General features: G+C 37.9%; 1 protein-coding gene across 6 annotated transcripts in view; it reads right to left on the bottom strand.

The window, feature by feature from the left end:
- Window positions 1-212: 212 nt before the first annotated feature.
- COBLL1 (cordon-bleu WH2 repeat protein like 1) overlaps window positions 213-19,670 on the bottom strand; it is an 86,536-nt gene continuing 67,078 nt past the window's right edge. For 5 of the 6 annotated variants that reach the window (XM_040602827.1, XM_040602828.1, XM_040602826.1 and 2 more), the window contains 7 exons: window positions 18,306-18,450; window positions 17,225-17,293; window positions 11,452-11,713; window positions 8,843-8,928; window positions 5,881-7,499; window positions 4,694-4,876; window positions 213-1,701 (listed from right to left, as the gene is read on the bottom strand). In XM_040602827.1, the coding sequence (XP_040458761.1) occupies window positions 1,615-1,701; window positions 4,694-4,876; window positions 5,881-7,499; window positions 8,843-8,928; window positions 11,452-11,713; window positions 17,225-17,293; window positions 18,306-18,450 (2,451 nt within the window). In that variant the 3' untranslated portion in view covers window positions 213-1,614. The remainder of the gene's footprint in view (window positions 1,702-4,693; window positions 4,877-5,880; window positions 7,500-8,842; window positions 8,929-11,451; window positions 11,714-17,224; window positions 17,294-18,305; window positions 18,451-19,670) is intronic. The other variant, XM_040602825.1, reaches the window with a different exon arrangement.

Here is a 19,670-nt window from a genome sequence, read left to right on the forward strand (position 1 = left end):
CTTACCTCTTCTGCCTCACTATTTTCAAGTGAAGGACGAAGCGTTCTTTTGCAACTGCACCCTGAAGCAGATCTTCTGAACTACCACGTGGATTCCCCCAGCCCTTGGAATTAGCCCTTGGCTGCAGGCAAGAACAAGGAGGAGAAGGAAGCGCTAACAGGCGGTGACAGGGGACTAAGGTGCAGGAGAGAACAGCAGTGAACAAACGTTCATCAGCTCTTCATGAATTTTTATTTACTAAAACATTCCTTGAAGGGTTTCAGCATTAAGTTAACACTGTTATTTGTAATCAATAATTGCCTCTATACTAGAAAAGTAAAGAGACCTCTTTGCGATTATTGCACAAAAACCTGGCAGCAAACCATTAATAACCCTTTGAAATACACATACAGATCAGTTTCTGAAACTGTTACAGAATGTCTGCGAAGTACAAAATAAATATATTGTTAAAGAATAAAAACTAAACACAATTATGTTTATTTAAATCAAGTCCAGCAAGAAAATATTTTAATATAGCAAATACCCCAGCACTTGCTGCATGCATCCACAGCGTAACTATTTCATGAGTGTGGTCGTATTTCCACCCCTCCCCAAAATATATAACTTTGACAAGAAATGAAAAATAGATAAAACATAACATGAAGCATTTTCTTTTAAATATATTGCCATTTTGGTATTTAATGCTTAATCTATAAATAGACACTCTCAGACACAAGAATGCTTTATAAGTGTGTTATTGTGCTGTTTTAAGATTAAAATATTTTACATTAATAAGTCCAAAGCAGTTCATTCTTTAGTCACACTTCCAGTGAAAAAAATATTCTTGTATTTCATTACATATCAAAATTGGAATTTTCATTTTATCAGTAAGTGACTATATGCTGATGACTACTTTAAAATATACCTAGTTCACAAAAAGTATTGCTTATCTGAGCACTAGGTAAATACTATATACAGGTGCTCAAAGAGTAGATGAGAAACGTCATGTAGTGCTACTGTTAAGAAAAGTAGTACAAAAATTTCCAATAATTTATGTCCTGATATTTTTTTTCTGTGTGTGCTACCAGGAAAAAATTGAAGGATATTAGAAAAATCAAGATCCTTATCCCAACTACTCTCAACTGAAGGAACAAAACAATCTATAATTAAGTTTTTCTATTAATTACAAATTTAATTTAACTAAGTATTATGGAGGCAGCATGTGACAGATTTAAATGCATATAATCTGTTAAATTGAACAATTGAAAATTAATGATCTAAAATTCTTAGATTGCTTTAAATCTGTAATTTTCAGCATAGTGCTACATATTGTTCAGTCTTGAAGGCTAAAATCAAGAAATTTTGATTCTCATTCTAACATAAGGAAAGCTCATCTGCACCTTCTCTTAAACCTTTTTAGCAGCATAGTCAGCTTTATAAAGAGAAAAAGGCAAAATATTACATAATTTACACATTCTAATAACCTTTCCAAGGCATCAAAGGACCCAGCTTTAAATTCCTATAACTGACAAAAATATATTAACATATACTTGCATTTACACTTTCAAAAACGTGTAGTTAGTATTAAGTTGGCCTATGAAGCAGTAGTAAAGTGCAAAATATTTGGTACAGCATCTAGTGATTAGCTTTTGCTTCTGTGGAGCACAAATGCGGAAGCCTGGCTCTTCCATTGACAGATATGGTGTTTGATGGAGGACCAACCTGGAGGCGGGGGAGGAAAACAAGATAAAAGAAATATTAACCTAACTTTTCAGATTCTTTTCTTTGTAGTATGTAACACAGTATTACTTCAAGGAAAGAGAAATAACGTTCCTTCAGTTAGCATTTTTCTCATTGCAATGAAAGATCTCCTATATGATTTCTGAACAAAGCACAGATGCTATGGAAGTGGTAATATAAGAAATTACTTAAAAACATACTTTGTTGTATCTAAAAGTTCTGTGTGTAATTATTGAAAACACGCATAATTTTTAGTCCTTCTCCAGACCTGGCTGCAAAGAAATAGTTGAAAAAACATCACTTAACCAAACACTTTTTATAAAATATTACACAGGGCTGCTTTCTTATAAAATCTTCTAACACTCCTTTATACCATGGTAATGTTTGTTTTATCAGAAGCAAACCGTAACTTTTCGAATAGATAGCAAAGACCTGATTTTCAAGGGAGCTGCATAACGAACAGCTCCAGCTGGAGGTCATGGGAGTTGTGGATGCTCAACAGCTATGCAAACCACATACCACAGCACACAGTTTACCAAACACAATGAAAACATTCTGAAGAGAAAAATGGTTAAAAAGAAACCTCACTTGACCCATTTTAGGTTAGTAATTACTGAGGGCCCTATTGAACAGAAAAGACCAGCAACACAAAAGGCCACAGATCTCAGCACTGCATATTCACAACATATTAAGTAAAATAGGGGAAAAATAAAGAATCTGGCTAGCGGTGCCAACATTTTATTTTTCTAACGATTCTTTCACAGAGCTGAAAGAAGGGAGAGTGTGTTAAGAGGTAAAAAGGGAAGCAAGTACCTGACAGACCTCTTTTGCAACTCAAATGGATCACATCATTACTCCTTTTAATGAGTGCAGAACGACAGTGGAAGCTATGAGGAGAATGCATTTTAAAAGTCCTCTCAATACTGGAAATCACTTCTGGGTGCTAATAAGTTACTGATACAAAACGCTTCGTTTCTGTGTCCTACTGCCAGTCCTCCATGTTAAACACAAAATAAGACCATGTTTTTATTAAATTTGCCATGGGCCAAAAACCTCTTTCTGTCGTCAGACATACCTGTACCACAGCACACGTGCTTTGGGTAAGAGTGAAAAGAACAGCATGTTCAGTTTTATGTTTGGCAAAATTTCAGTGGGTTCTTCATTGCATTTTGTGTGTGCATGTTTCAGGGTTTTTCTGAAGCCTGTTTCAGGTTTCTGTGTTGCAGAAAGCTTTTCTTCATGGCTACAGAATCTTCATTATTGTAATTTCTCTTTAGGAAGTCTAGCCCTTGCCTCACCCCCAGTCTCAACATGTACTATACTGAGAAAGAATATCTCCTGCCCGCAGAAAAGAAAGGGAGAGGAAAAAGGACTTTAATCACCATCTCTCACTTCTTCCCAATGCCATTCTTGTACCTAGAGTGACAAAGACTATATGGGTCAAATCTATCCCAAAACATTTCTATTTGAAAAGAATGAATAACCACATCATGAAGTTTTGCTTAATTTTCTTTCTAGTAAAAACAGACTTCTTGGATTTTGAAAAGCACATTATAAATTTTATGTTTTAAACCAGTTATAAGCTACCGGGCCAACAGCCATGCTTATGCATATTTCCCATAGAATCATAAAACAAAAGTTCACACACTACACAAAATCAATAAAGTTCAGTATTATTGAAAATGTAATTATGCATTGGAGGGGAAAAAACCCCACCCTCAATAAAAACATACACAAACAAAATCCTAACAATATTTCTGGTAGAACAGATAGATTTGACCTCTAGTGGACTGAACAATACAGCATTTTCTGTATCTTACTCTGTTTTTAAAGTGGCTGTGGTTAGTGACATGTAACACTATGGTGTATTATGTACCACTTTTATGGACTAGAGGTCAAAAAACTACTTGAGCATGCCTGTAACCTTTCTGGGAAACTGAATCTTCCTATTCAGCGTAGAAATGATGGGAGGTCTACAAGCCTCAGAGAGGCTGTTGCAGTGCTACACTGAAGCAAAACCTTACATATGAAATGGCTTGTTCTAACATCAACCATCATACTAAGAGATTTCGACCCTAGGGAAACAAAGAGTTCCATGAAACAAACACCAAACACACTCCTTGCATCCACCCACCACATATCATTTGTTTCTTTCAAGTTTCAAGTGGGAAGGGAGGAAAAACAAAACCTACTGAATTTCTTTAACCTTCTGCAATGAGAAACTATTCCTCAATACATAATGCAAAATATTAATGCTGGGTCAAGACAGCTTTGTGTGAGACACTCAATAAATTCCCTGGTTACAAATTTAAAACAATGCAGATTTTTAAAGCATGCAATGTTTTGCCCAATGAGAGAAGTATAGGTGAATTTTAGGAGAGAAAGGAAAACTTAAGCCACGGTTTCAACTTGAGGGGGTGGGGGAAGATGGTACTATCAGGACTGTTGACAAAACACCGAGAAATACTTCACTAATGACACCAAAAAGCAGCAGGAGGCTTGAAGTACATTGAAGAATTAAGGATCTGATAGAGTTGAATCAATAGAAAAATACAACCTTCAAAACTCAGGTATGTCATCTGCCTGCAAAAGATTGCAGCTATATCAGGCCTAGGGTGAAGCTGCTTAGCATGTGTCTAAAACCATAGTACTCCAAACTATAGAATCACAAACAAGTAATTATGTTCCTGATTTTACGGAAGAGATACTGAATTGATAACAGATTTCTAATTAGTTTCAGGAATATTTCCCACTGGATTTGTACTGTTTGGAAACATGGACGTATGAAACTATGTGTGTGCAAGTTCAGTCTGCAAAACTGAACGCTCTTCCCCACCTCCTTTCCCATTGTTAAAGAGACCTCCTGGCAGCACTTTGTGCTGAAGCTAACTGCTTTTAGTGTCAGGCATTAATATGGTAATTTTGAAGGAAGTACCATGAGTTCATTGTTAGGGATGCAACCAAGAAAACTCACCCTTTTCAATTTGGCAGCAGCTTCTCCAGAGCGGATTGCAGCTAGCAAGCTCTGGTGGATCTGTTCTGGGTCAGCGCGCTGGAATGTCGTCGTGGTTTGTCTCTTAGTGACAGGGAGTGGGTGGTCAGTGGAAACACCTGACTGTGCCTGACTCTTCTGCTCACTGTTCACACTGCTGCCTTTCTATAAAGGAAGTGGCAGGAAAAGCAAAACAAAACCCTTTAATCTGGATTAGTCATACATGGAAAATGAAGTCAACCTGGCACAAGGCTGCATGTCAGTGCCACCTTTCTGGTGTTTGCTTTGTTCAAGATTTCAGAGATCAGCCACATCTCCACTATAGCACATAATTTCTCCTTCAGAAAATTATGCCAGGAAAATTTTATACCCCCATTCAAGTGTGTGTGTGTCATGGTCACTTGAAGCCAAACTGATCACACTACTCAGAATTAAACTTAAGAAACCAACACAGAACCATAAAGAACAACCCATAAGCACTCTAGACATAAAAATAGGTACACAGCGTATAAATGATTCTATTCGGTTTAGTGTTCTTTGAAGTGGGGGATGCTAATTATGACAAGAAATAATTATTTCCAATAACCTGAATGAGGTTTTGCATTCCATGTATTCTTGTATTTCATTATGATGCTGTGCTACTCCTAGACACCACAAGGTGCTCACACTGTGTGAATACAGCACTTTCTGACCAGGAAGCAGTTCAGAGAGTAGTCTCTAGACTGGTTGCACTAGATCATAAAATCAATTAAGCTGGAAAACATGGAGTTCAACTGTAAGCCTAGCAGTGCCAAGCCCACCACTAAACTATGTCCCCAAGTCTCACAACTACATGTCTGTTAAATACCTCCAGGGATGGTGACACCAACACTGCCCTGGGCAGCCTGTTCCAATGTTTGGCAACCCTTTTGGTGAAGACATTTTTCCTAATATCCAATCTAAACCTCCCCTGGTGCGACTTAAGGCTGTTTTCTCTTGTCCTGTTGCTTGTTATCTGGGAGAAGAGACCTTCCTCCACCTGCCTACAACCTCCTTTCAGGCAGTTGCAGAGTGATAAGGTCCCCCCTGAGCCTTCTCCTCTCCAGGCTAAACAGCCCCAGTTCCCTCAGCCGCTCCTCACAGGACTGACAGTGGATCAACAACCAACCACTATTGGAAATAAAGTTTACCTTTTCCATTAGACTATTTTGCGACCCGCCTGTTATGGTCTGTAAGGAAGGGGTTTTCACTTGAGGCACAGAGGTAGCTGAAGAGCATTCAGCTGCCAAAGCAGCAGGGGAGAGTTCAACAGGACATTCCTCTCTCGGTGTGGGGCTAGCGATTGTACGTGTCTTATTGAATGATTGTGACCTTTTGACTGCAGATGAGACAGCAAGAGCAAAAGGGGATGGTCTCGAACTGGAGTACGGCTTTGGAACTGCAAAAGTTCTTAGAGTTCTAAGGTTCAGCGGTGCTGGTGGACAGGAGGGAAAACTTGAAGGTTTATTGCTTTTAACAGGAGAAGTGGAGGGTTCTGTTTCTTTTCTATCAACTTTTTCTTCATGTGCTGGAGGAAAGGAAGTATTTGTTTTATGTAAAGACAAAGAAATTGGATCAGGTGGTGAGATTTTTTTTCCCATCTCTGTATTCTTAACTTCATTTTGAATGGAATTAGGAGCACAAACACTACTTCTGGCAATTGCAGATGTCACATAATGACTTGAAGCTCTTCGTTGCATTTGCAGATAAAAAGAACTAGGCTTCATTGTAGGACTTAATGCATTTGACTTGTCCTGAGTCTCAGAGGAAGCATTTGTATTATCCAAGCTTAGTATCAATGGGACACGCTGTTTGGAAGACTCTGTTTCCACCCGATTGCTCTCAGTAGTAATCTCAGCTCCAGATATCACACGTTCAGAAACCCTGTTGACTCTGTCCAGCAGATCATTTGCTGCTGCAGCTTCATTTTGGGAACCAGCCTGTAAATGACCCACACTTTTTGGAAGCTGAGGAATTTCAGCTTGAACTAGGAATTCTTTGGGGTCTTCATGCTTCAGAGGGTTTTCCAAAGTAGATACCTCTTGTTCCTTATCATCTGTTAGAATTTCTGATTCCCAGCTCTTCATTATTTCTAAGGATTTTGGAGGCACTATTTTATAAGTAGTCATTCCAATTTTTGGTATGTAATCCCTTGTAATTTCATTTGCAGGCTTGGGTTTAGGTTTGGTGTCCTGTCTGTAAAGAGGGTGACCTTTTACAGGAGAGCCATCTGCAATTTTTACAGTTGTTTCTGGTGAAGCAAAATTACTTTCATGTATACAGATGTGACTCTGATCTTTTATGGAAATTACTTTTTCATGGGTAACTTCTTGTCTCTCAAGATTTTGCTCCATTGAATCATCTTCATCCTCTTGTATTCCATGTGTCACTTGAAGAAGGGGGTTGTTTGTATCTGTGTTGTGCTGAGGGACCAGTCCTCTGAATGTGGATGATTCACAGTCCTGAGGAACAACAATTTGTTTCTGTGTAGTCCTTCCTAAACTGCTATCCGATGTACCTGTCTGGATTGCAACATCCTGAGTTTTTACAGTGTTCAGGGTGGTTTGATCTGTTTTCTGATCTTGTTTTTCTGGATTCAGCTGAGGATAATTCCTATGACTTGCAGAGATGTCATTTTTACATGCCTGGCAGTTTGATAGTCTGTCAACTTCAAGCTTGTTATTTTCTCTAAAATCGATTGCTTTAATTTTGGCTGTCTGAAGTTCTTTTCTTTCTTCTGTTGTTGTAAGGAGTTTTGTATCACTGTGATCTTTAAGTTAAAGAGAGATTCCAAAATTAATACAAATGCCAGAAAGATTCAGTCTTCCCCCTTACATCACAAAGCCCCACATCCAATGTATTTAACTACAAGGACTGCCTCCTCGCTAATATTAAGATTTTCCTTAACACTTGCTTTTAAAGGGTATTTAAGATATACGTATCTTTGACTAGTATTGCCAAATAATAGTATTCTAACTCAGGTATTCTTCCTTAATTAACAGGCTACTGGTGTCATGCATCAACTTAATAAGAAAACCTATTCTAGAAACATTTTAAAAGTGCTAATGAATTTCAATTGATTATATGGGCATCAGTGACTCAAGAGCTCAAGGACTATTCAATATTAAATTAGATGCAATTCTTAGTTATTTCCATACTTTTGTGGTTTCTGTTCTTTAGTTTTAACTTTATAAATATTATGTGTCAACTACACCTTATGTATTTGTACATGGGAACAACTGGAAAACATAGGGACAACAGCAATCTTCCAACTTTATTTTTCCAACTGTTTAGCAGGTCAGATAATTCAATTTTCTACCCTCAGACTAAACACATAGTCCTCTCCAAAACACAGCAATATTTGTGTCAAACTGTTTTAAATATAAAACAATCATTTGGTGTGGTATTAAAAAAAAAAAAGAAAGAAGTCTTCATTTCAAGTAGGTTATAAAATGGCAGTTAAAACTTATATCACATATAAACAGGACTCCTGCAGTATGTTGTTATGATTTATAAAGAGAGGTGTGCTGAATATAAAAGACTATGGAAGGCCTAATATATAAATCTGAAAATCAGTGTCACAAAAGGGTAAAATAAATCAGTCAGGTCACTAAATCCGCAGAAAAATTTATGATCCATCAGATGCACAGGATGGCGTCACTTCTTTACAAATCAGCATGTCACTTTGTTTTATTCGTGTTTAAAAATATTTTCATGCAGAAAACTTATGCTAATTTTGTAAGCAAAGAACAACTGATGACCCCTCCTTCCCTGTTGGGGTGCAATGCCCATGTCACACCCCATGCCAGGACTCTGTCCAGCCTTCCCTCTCCTCCACACCACTCCAACCATACTGCCCTACAACAGCACAATGCAGCTTTCACTACCACTATAATAAAAAAATATTAAAAATGAAACCCCCAAAATCCAAAACTGCAGTCAATTCTTGTCACCTCATCTCAAAGAGGATACGCCAGAGCTATAGAAAGTACAAAGCAAATAATCTCATACTAGCAATTCAAGAGTTGACTGTATTGTCATTTTTTTCAAAGGAATAGAAAAGTTCCCTTCAACCTTGCTTTGAAGTATTAAAAATGAGTGGGAACTACTCACCATCAGTTTTATTTTGATCCAAAATTCTAAGCTTCCTGTCTTTTTCAAATGCAGCTTGCTCACTGCTTATCTCAGTCTGTAGTCCTCTGCAAAGCACAACAGTACATTAAATATGCTGGTATCATTCCTTTCAGTAAACACAAGGAACTATACAAGAGAACTGGCAATATTCTCCAAACACAGATGGACAAAACAGAATCACTCAGCCAAACATTGGAGTACTCAACAGAATAGATATATTTTATTATTTTTTTTAACAAGAGGAAATGCTGCTATGGTATTTTACCAAAATGACATGCAGCTTCGCTCTCTTCTGTGTAAGCAGACGATTAGTTTTCCTTTCTTTTCTCCCCCTCCTAACTCGTTACTGGAAAGGGGCTTGTTCAAACTGCACGACTCAAGTTTCAGTGAAGCCGCAATGGTTTATCATTCACATAACTGTTCTTAGTGTGAAGTGTTTCTGACACACCCAGCATTCAGAAACATGCCCTTGCGTTTGTCCCTGCCACAATACAGAGGAAGCTGCACAAGATGCTGACTGCGTATGAACTGTGCAGTACTATATTTTCAAAATAGTGATGAAAAACTTTGTCTCTTTCAAGAAATACCTTTAGAACAACAAAGAAGCACACATCAAACATGTTACTTGCATACCAAACATTTTGCAAGTGCATACGATTTCTGTCTTCAGATCACGGGGGACAAGAGAACTGCACAAGTGCTGAATAAAACCCTCATCTTTTTGGTGGGAAATATTGTCCTTGGCTTAACAAGGTAAATGAAAAAAGCTTAAAGGCTTAAAATAATTAAAATTTCTCTTCAAAAACATTATTAGAACTTCAAACTTGTATCTCTGTTTAAGATAGTTTTATTTTCTGTAGTTACAAATGCTGCGATTATGAAGATTCCAATTCATTTGTCACATTAAGTGCATTGGTTGTCAGGAAGTAGTGCCTTGAGCTGAAATACCTGCTTTGAATCATTTAAAATGTTAAATTCCTCAATAACCATCCAACCTCATGTTGCTTGTACAATCCAAAATGCACTGTAAGTGTCCAATAAACCACTAAATAGGAGCATATACTCTTAAAATTATTGTTGGAAGAAAGTTAAAGCTCAGTCCTGTACTCTGTACTCTTGCCTATCTCCATTCCCTTGAACACAGCTGAAGGACTGAACTACATGTATTCACAGACTGAACTGTTAAAACAAACAAACAAACACACACACACACACCACCACAGAACACCAGAGTATCATTATAGAAATCAGTGGGTTTGACCGGAATATTACACATATCCCTGGTCTGATTAAAAAGCATTTCTGCAAAGTAACTAGATCTTATATACATGGTCTGAATTATCAAGAGGTTTCCAGAAATATAACGTCAAAGAAACCCCCTAGCCATCATTCTGGAATCCCTGTGATATTTCAGAAAATAAATGATTGCCAAACTCTGAGGTTAGAGATCAGCACATATTCGGTGATACTCACCAGGATCACAGACCATGACAGGCTATTACAAGTTAGTGGAGGGGGGTGGGAAACATCCCCTGGACAACTGGCCAAACTGGCCCAATAACACTGGTCTGATAATTTGCAAGTTCAACACAACTTAAAAAAAAAATAACACTTGGCTGATCCTTCTCCTTGCAGATCCCCATTAGAGCAGAGACACCAAAGCAACTGGCACAATACTTGTCAGGACGGAGTACCAAAGATTTTTGCAAATCCCCATTTGGCCTTGGACTGACAAAAAAGACCCTTGAAATACAAGTCAAAGCTCTACGTACTACCATGAAAGTTCTTGGTTACTAAGGCTGTCACACATTTTGGCTTCAGTACAATAATTCTTTTAGTTTGATTTGGGAATAGTAGCCAGTTTAGTTGCCCCAGGGAACAGAGAAATAGTGAATTACATTAACACAATGGGACTTCTCTGGACAATCAACATTTATTTCAAGCAGGCACTAACTCACTTTGGAAACCTGCTGAGTCAGGTAGTTTAACAAACATGCTGAAGGGCAAAGGTATAGTATCACCAGAAGGGAAGAAAGACTGAATAAGGAAATTAACATGTTTATTTAAAGGCAGAATTAACTTGTTTTCCTAAGAGCAGATCAGGAGCCAGGTCAATACAAGGAAAAGACAAAAAAAAAAAAATTAAAACCAAAACAAATATCCAAGCAATAGATAACTGTGCCCAGAAGAACAGAAATGGCCAAGCTACCTGCTTTTCCCCAACCATAAGAATGAATTTGTAAGTTTTTATTTAACTAATCAATCCAAATTTTTTCACAGCATGCTGCTCTAGTAAATATGCTGAGTATTTTAGAGCCAGGTTCAGCTCTTCTGGGGCCCAGCTGTTTGAGTAGTAAGGAAAGGGAGGCTTACACAGAATAGCCTGCAGAACATTTTGTCATTTTTGTTGAAAAGCTTCATGAATTACTGTGCACAGATGAGTGCTACAATGAAAGCTAAGCATATTAAGCTCATTCCTCTCTCACAATTCTCTATTCTGCACTCCACAATGAAACAGCACTCTACGTTTTATTTGCCTCCCCCATTCCCTCCCCAGTGCTCCTTTCTTTGTCACAGAACGTACTTACTTGCCATCTGTGCTCATATTTTCTTGTTTTTCTTCCTGGAAGCTTTGTGAGTTGTCTACAGAAACACTGCCAGGAGCTGGAGCTGATGAAGCAGGATCATTTTTTTCAGTTTCCAGTGGTACCTCGGCAGAGCTGAAGGCTGCAGTAACCTCTCCTATCCCAAGAGAGGTATTTGTACTTTCACTGTACTCTCTCTGTTGCACATTCGTCTCTTCCCTTTCATCAATTTCTTCCAGGTTGTATTCCAAGCTCCTTACACCTACATTCACAGAAAGGAAAAAACAAACAAACAAAAAACCCCAAACAACGAACCAACCCACAGCTCTCAATGCAGGGTACAGATGCAAAGGGACTGGTGAAATCAGCCTAGAGTAGTTTGAAGAAGGAAAACTGAGACATTTTCATACTTCAGGCCATAAAAAGACAGAGTCATTCAGAATTTATACGTCACAGTATTTTCTGGTGCTTTCCAATTCTTTCTTTTTACATGAGAACATGCTCATTGCCATGCTCCTGTCCATCTGTTTCTGCATCTGTAACTGCTGTATAACATTTTTCCTGTTTAACAGAAGTACTGGAATAGGATAGATCAAAATACATTTAACAAATGTCATAATCCCAAATTTCATGGAGGCAGACAGTTTATTTTACCCAGATTTCTTAATAATTCCACATTAAGTTTTCAATAAGGTTTAAAATAAATGGTTCTTTTATATCAGAGTAGGCATGCTAGAGGACTAAAGCGTGAAGCAAATCTCAGTTTTGCCCATGGTTTGAACAAGTTTGATCACCACTGTCAAAAATTTCACGTAATGATCCTAATGTCTTAAAACAGAGGTGTCTTGTGCAGTGCCCTGTGTTACAGTAGAAATAAACAAAAACAAAGTGCATAGAAAAGTGTTAATCCACATAAATACTGAAGTTTGCAGCTAGAGCACAGTTAAACTGAAAGGTTTAGTAACTGTATTAGGGCACACATAAAAGTGTACTTGAAGTTAAACTAATAAATCCACCTATTTTGATTTCCAGAGGGATTAACAATCTCTAGCTTTACTTCCCTGCCAGAAATCTTCCTACAAAGAGTTGATGATTGACGTTTTTCAAATAGTAGGATACAGACCATACAATTAACTTCTTGGCTTTGCAACTTGCATTCTATAATACAAAGACAGTAATTCCACCTATATAGTGCAATATGGTGCCATGGAAGGCTACTGGAAACAACCAGGCCATACAAGCAACGCACCCTGCCTGACCTGACCAGGGAAATTCCTGCCAGCTGTGCACACACCAGTCCCTGTTTGGTACACGCCTTGCACTTGGGCTTCCAGCTTTCAGACTTTTCTAAGTTGTACCAGTAAATTTCCAAGTGCAAACCAAGGCTGACACTGAAAACAAAACACTGACTTCAACCAAGCAATACCGGAAAGTAGCAGATTCCAGAGTATGAAAAATCTTAGATTGCTTTTTTTCTACAGACTGGTATCCTACAATACTTCCAGTACTTCTAGAGAAGGACACTGTTATAGAAACACAACAGAGGACTGCAGATGTAGAAAAAAGTCTCAGTACAGAACAGAAACTGCTTTTCCCAACAGAATCATTAGTTAAGATTTCAGTAATACCAAATTACTCATTCACAGTTATAGGGCAACTACAAAAGCCAAGCATTTTACTATTTAATTCCAGTTTTTCGTACTGCACTCTTGTAGTAATGCTTTGTGGTTACACATTAAGCAATGTGATCAATGTGTCATATCACTGAATGCAGAGGTGATTTAGACCCCCAGGGAAAGAGGAGCAAGACTGCAAAGTGGTGCAGGCGAGCTCCTTCCATGTGATTTAAGCACAGGTTTATACAAATACGCCACACCAGTATTAAAGGGACTTGGGACTCCCTAAGAATTTACTGTTACTAAGGGCCCTCTCTTCCCCCCCACCAAATCCTTTCTTCTCTATCTACAGAAAAGTCATGCCAGCAGCCTTGTACTTTGGGAGATTATTTTATCGATAGCAATATGATTTTATGTGTGCAAAGATAAATACATATGTCATAAGGCACAAACAAAGCATAACAGAATGTGGGCAAACATCAAACCCGCTGAGGCTATTCCACAGCCCATAACCAGCTCTCAAGAACACTGTCTCCTTATCCAATGAGAACTACTATGCCATAGGCCTGAGCCATCACCAGCCACAGGAACAAAGAGAGACTAAAGACCTTCGGTCTAAATACTCTGTAGAAACCTGAATTATACAACAAAGTACAGCCAGGGCTTCTGACAAGACAAATGGAAGCATTCCGGGGTTGCTATGGCTTTGTGCCCAGACCCTGCTGTCATCTCTGTCGCTCTTCCTCTGAAGAGGAGTTTAACAAAGGCCAGGTTGTACTTAAACCGATGGGATGGAAACTTAACATGTTGGTAGGAGACAGACTTGCTACGTGTAAGTCTGTCCTTTGCTGTGCAAGAAACACTTCCAAGCTTTGGAGTAGACTAACCTGACCCACAAACACATAATACCAAACAAAACACACCCTCACAGTTTTTTCCAAAATGCTCTACTTCATTTGTCAGCATAATACCGGCCTTGCTTGGAGTTAATTTCATCTAGTTTTTCATCTGTTACTGGATCTCATTCCAGACCTGGGTCACCACTGCTGCAGCAGAATAAAGTCTGCATGCATTTGATACGTAAGCAACACTTAACAGCCATCTTTCACTTACATCATGCAGTTAACTCCCCAGAGGAACAATTCAGGTTTTATGACTTGTTTCCAAACCCTCAGTTTAGCTTTTATATGCAACATATTGCTAGGAAGTACTGATGTCAATACTGGCTACATACAGTTGCCTTATTGCTTGTATATGCTATATGTAAGTCTACATAAAATATAAATTGTGGTTTGTTTATGCATAAATTATTCTCTATGAACATTAGTCACAGAGTTTTAACTAGCCCTAAAAAGTATTGTTAAAAGCCTAGAGGATGACATTGTGAAGACATACCTTGACATACCAACTACAAGGCTCCTTTGCCACAGCAAGAACACTCTTTGCCCAACAGAGAACAGGTCGACGCTGCTCTGCGAGCTGTTGTGCTTGTAAGCACCAGTCAGAAAGCCTGACTACATCATGCAAATCTGCCAGTCGTTTTGCTCTTCACACAACAGTCCTTAAAAAGTTTCTTAAGAGATACTGTAACCAAGACTATATCAAGGGATTTGTTTGACTGGAAATTATTTAAAAATCTGCAATTTTTAATGTTTTTTTTTTAAACACCATTTCACCCTCTTTCCTAGAAAAACGACTGAGCTTTAATTAAACTTTGGGAAGGGGGAAAAAATCATAATTGAGAAAATAAATTGTTGTTTATAATCCCAAATGTTCAAATTAATTCTGTCAATGTTTATTCTAGTAGATGCATGCCTTCAAACCACTTTTGTCAAGGTACAGGTTGTTTTAACACCATGGGAAAACTGTCATTTCACAGCAGAAATATTGCCTCTTCCAAATTATATAGCATAATTCCACTTAACGTATATGTGTCTTTTAGCTATGCACTACTTAAGACACCAAACTGAATGTTTGTAAAGGTTCATTATAGGGCAGAAGGCAACTTTTCTTGATTATTTGATAAAGTAGCAGCAACACATAACGGAACTCCTTTGGGAATGCCAGTCACAGCTGAGCAAAAAATCACAACACTTCTCGATGCCTCACAATCAAAGCAGTAACAACCCAAATGGAGGAAAGCACTACCGAGTTTATGTGAAGTTAAAATTATGTCCAACTTAGCAATTAAAGAGATTTTGAATTGGTTTATCCATTTAAAACAATACCCACATGTGTGTAATTTTCAGACTACAAATAGGCCAAGTGTACTGCAACTGATTTTGCTGCAGGTGAATATTGGTTCTCACAGCACGATGGGCTTTGCTAAAAGGACCCTTTATTCTAGGCCTCAGGACAGTTTCAGAGATGCCACCAGAGAGCAGCAGTATCCCATGAGAAAAAAAAAAAAAAAAAAAAAAAGAAAAAAAAAAAGGCAGTGAAGCTGTGTTATGTGACTTGTCTCTGCATTAAAAAAAAAAAAATAAATGTATTGTACTAGGTCTTCAGCAAAGGACACTGCATGAAGACATCAGCAGCAGAACTATGGAATGAAGACTGGCACTAACTGCAGAGGTAAATCCCAGGGCTCAGCACAGACTGTTCTAACCCCAGTGAAGAAGGTGACATTTTTCTATTTCTTTCTATTACAGCTTAAATTAAAATATTTAATTACAAAATTCAAACGCCTCAAGCAGAGGTTGCTAAACCTATGGAAAAGCAAAGAAGCCATTTTTATGAAGTTCAGGGCTGTTTATCATGCAGCAGTTGGACATTACAGTGATAGTAAACGCAGTTCTAGCATGGATGTACAATCTTAAGACAGAAACAAGCTCAAGAAAATAAAAAAAAATCTTGATTTTAAATTGTAGCATGATAACTTTTGCTCATCAACTTAGACACCATCACATAAACACAGACTTCAACACAGAAAGTTAAATACTAACAAAAGTCACGACTATCCTCTTTCATCTGCTACAACAGCTAGGAAAAGGAAAGGTTACAGCATCATTACGTCTTCAGCCTTGGACTGCCCAGTATAGGTCAATACTTCCCATTTATTAAGTTATATGTTATTTCTATCAAAGTTATTTTTGGACCATTTATATAAACTACCCTAAATATAAACCAAGCCCAACTTTACAAATTATTTCCCCTTTGCCAGAGACATAGGACAGCAGGTGACTTTTTTAACTCTTGTTGTGGCACATTTGTGTTTTACCACTCCAAACAATTTGATTGGCATGCCAAATAAAACAGCTGGAAAACTACTTAAGAGCTCCTGTCAACTAGCAAGAAACTGAGTGTTTCGCATCACGTAATGCCAGTGGCATGCCACATGTATAGTGATCATATATTTCATTCTTAGGGAAGAGTGATTTTTCTTTCCTTCTCTTTTTCATCATTGAAGAGTGATTTTTCCAGACTGTATCGCCAGTGATTATTTAAAAAGTTTTTACAAATTTTAGAATCCTCATAATGCCATATCTTGTATCCGAACCCTATAGTCTGATGCTAAAAAATGACCGTACTTTACAGCACAAACTACATAAATTAAAAAAAGTATTATGTTCAGCAGCTAAAGTCTTTCATTTTAAACAGCTATACTTTTATATAGCACATTTTTTCCATAGCACCCAACAAATAATTTAAGGTATGAACTACCATTTATGCACGCAGTTTGTATTTATAACTTGTGTTTTCAAAGGCTGTTCAGATGCAAACCAAAAGACAGACACAGATTCGCTCCTATCCCTTATCCCTAGGTTATGCAGCTCAAGGTCAGCACGAGGCAGGGTTCTGAAAACAAGACTGGGCTTTAGGCTTTTGAAAGGCTTGTTAAGAGGTATAAAAAAAAAAAAAAAATCACAGTAGTTCTGGCTTGTTCTTGTCTACAACTTGTGGGGGAGGGGAGAAAACAGGGATGTTTCGTTTATGAAATGTAAAGCACAGAGACCAATACAAAATGTAGACAGCAAAGGTAAAACATCTGTGGTTTAGAAAGCAGTATTTGTACTTCAAAGGAAAAGTTAGCTGATCTGAAACATTAAAATTAGTTCTATGCTTATGACACACATCCATAGTATAGTAATTTATTACTATGAATTATCATAGCTTGCTATGAAGTAGATTTTATCAATGCATTTGGAAAAGAAACCAACCTGTTTCAGACTGCATTTTGGTGGCTCTTTCTTCCACTTTAGCAGGGGCTGATTCTGTTGACTCTGTCACTGCAAAGTCAAGTTACAGGCTTTTTTATTGCCTCTCAATTTCTGTACCAACAAAAGTTCTAGATAAAACGTTAGACTTGTGATCTTACAGAGTTCTTCCAAAAATGCACCTTCTCTTAAGCATCTGGTGCATATTGTCACGCTTCTCAGATTATTTAATCTCAATTCCTAGGTATTTTTGAACCAGATAATTGAATTTTTCATCAAACGGAATTACAAAAGAACGATACAAAACATCCTTTAAAATTCTTCTTCTCAGTCCATTTCCTATTAAATCCTCTCTGATCCCCACCTTCTCTCCCCACCTCAAGCTGTCCACCTGATTAACACAAACACAGTCTTGTTATAGTTAACCTAATTATAACTAAATTGGTAATTTCTGCTTTTTTCTGAGCTGCGTGCCCTCAAACCTGCCTACTTTCTCACACTTGTCGGAAAGTAACGGAAGATTGGCGAGTAGGATTTGTAAACACACTCAAGCAACTTGTAGCTGGGGTGTAGCAAAACACGCATACCGTACTAATGGTTGCTTAGACTTGTATCTTTGGGAAGTAGAACATCTGCGCTGAGCTAACACAGGCCTGTGACAGACCTGAGAGGCACCCTGTTGATCGTGCTTGAGATTCCTGCCGTGGGAAAGATCAAAGCGGAGTGGTAAACCACACCTGGGTGAATTACAGGTGGCATGGCCAGCGCTCTGCAGCGCCTGCACCTGTGCCTCCGCGCCTCTGCCGAGGCACTGCTCCAGGGATCCCCCGGCTGGCCAGGTAGCAAAAATAAATTTACTCTTTGCATTTCACCATTGGTTTTGTGGTTGCTCCTGCTTCCCGCTGACACACACACTACCTGAGCCAATCTCATAAAGTAGTCTTACTGCGCCTTACAACCTGAGGATGTTTGGCACACATATTTTTACTTGAAGTTCTTATCTCATGAGGTGGTATTTCTTTCAAGTTTAGCCAAACTGCCATACTTTCTGCTGCCTCCCAATTAAACAGCATTAAAAGATTACCAGTCTCATTACAGCTTTCACTTTGATCTTCTGGTACTCTAGAGGGTGGTGAGGGTGCTTTGCGCTTCATCCTCCGCAGAGAGGAGTTGATGGAAGCTGTGTCACTGAGCGGCAGAGAACCTTTCCGTACTAATCCCAGAGGGGCCTAGGAAGGGAGATAGGGGAGGATGAAGATTATTAGAAATCAAAGAAAAACAGCAAAATAGTTCTAGTAATTACGCTCCAAAGGTATTTATAAAATACACTTGGGAAAGAGTGAATATATACCTATTACCCAACGTATTATGTTTCTCATCTTAATTCCTCCAAGGAGTAGAGTTTTAAAAAAAAAAAAAATTAAAAAAAAAAAATCAGTTGTTACACATAGTACAAAAGAGAATTTGAATTCTTTATGCCCAAAGGTTATTCTACAAACTCCAAACAATTCTTTTCTAAAAGTAGCTAAAAATTGTTGCGGAAAGAAGCTTCAACAACACCCCACTGCAATGACATGACACAATGTTTCCTTCTTCATTCCTTCAACAGCAGTTCTAATTAGGCTCTATAGATAATTACTGTGATTTTTGTTCCCTACTTTAAATACTTAAACTTTTATACACATTTTTTGAATGCCAGCCTTCAAAACTTATCTTGGAAAGTACAACTGTCTTAGAATCTTAATACTTACTGAAGTTAAATTGTAATAAGTTATAAAAATAATAATTATAGTACCTATTGATGTTGAAGTTCAACAATGTCCTCATTATTGTAGCAAAAGACAAAAAAAAATTCCTAATTCAGAGATAATCAAAACCATTAAAAACTGGACAAAGGCTGCCTGCTGAAGACTTCATAGTTTTATGATACAGACATCCAATTTCATTTTAAATTGTTTTAAAAATACGTTCTGTTTCTCAAAAAGACAGTGGTTGTTAATTTGCCTGCCATTATTAACTGCAGTTTGCTTTATATGCCTTGCTTTTCCACACCTATTAAAATAATAATGTTCAGGATGCCAGCAATAAAGGACTGTATTTTGGCACCAGACACAGCTGACTTTCTGTAGTAATTCTGATCCCTATCACCTGTCTACTCGGCCATATAATAAAATCCTGCAGTGGCATTCATTTCTGGGTAAAAGGATCCACACAGCAACTGGATGTGGGGTCATCTTCAGAGAATTTCTCTCTGCTTCAATTAACCAGCCCACTTCAGAAAGAATACTGAGGAACAGAGATGGCACAAATACACCTACAAGTTTTTGTTTCACTGACCATCCTTTCAAAAACATCACTGATAACAGATTTGTTGACTGTGTCAATATCCACAGACTAAGATGCTTATCATTAGAAAGCTAACATTGAACAAATACCCATCCTACAGTAA

The sequence above is a fragment of the Falco naumanni genome, chromosome 8 (genome assembly GCF_017639655.2).
Source record: "Falco naumanni isolate bFalNau1 chromosome 8, bFalNau1.pat, whole genome shotgun sequence".
NCBI lineage: Eukaryota > Metazoa > Chordata > Aves > Falconiformes > Falconidae > Falco > Falco naumanni.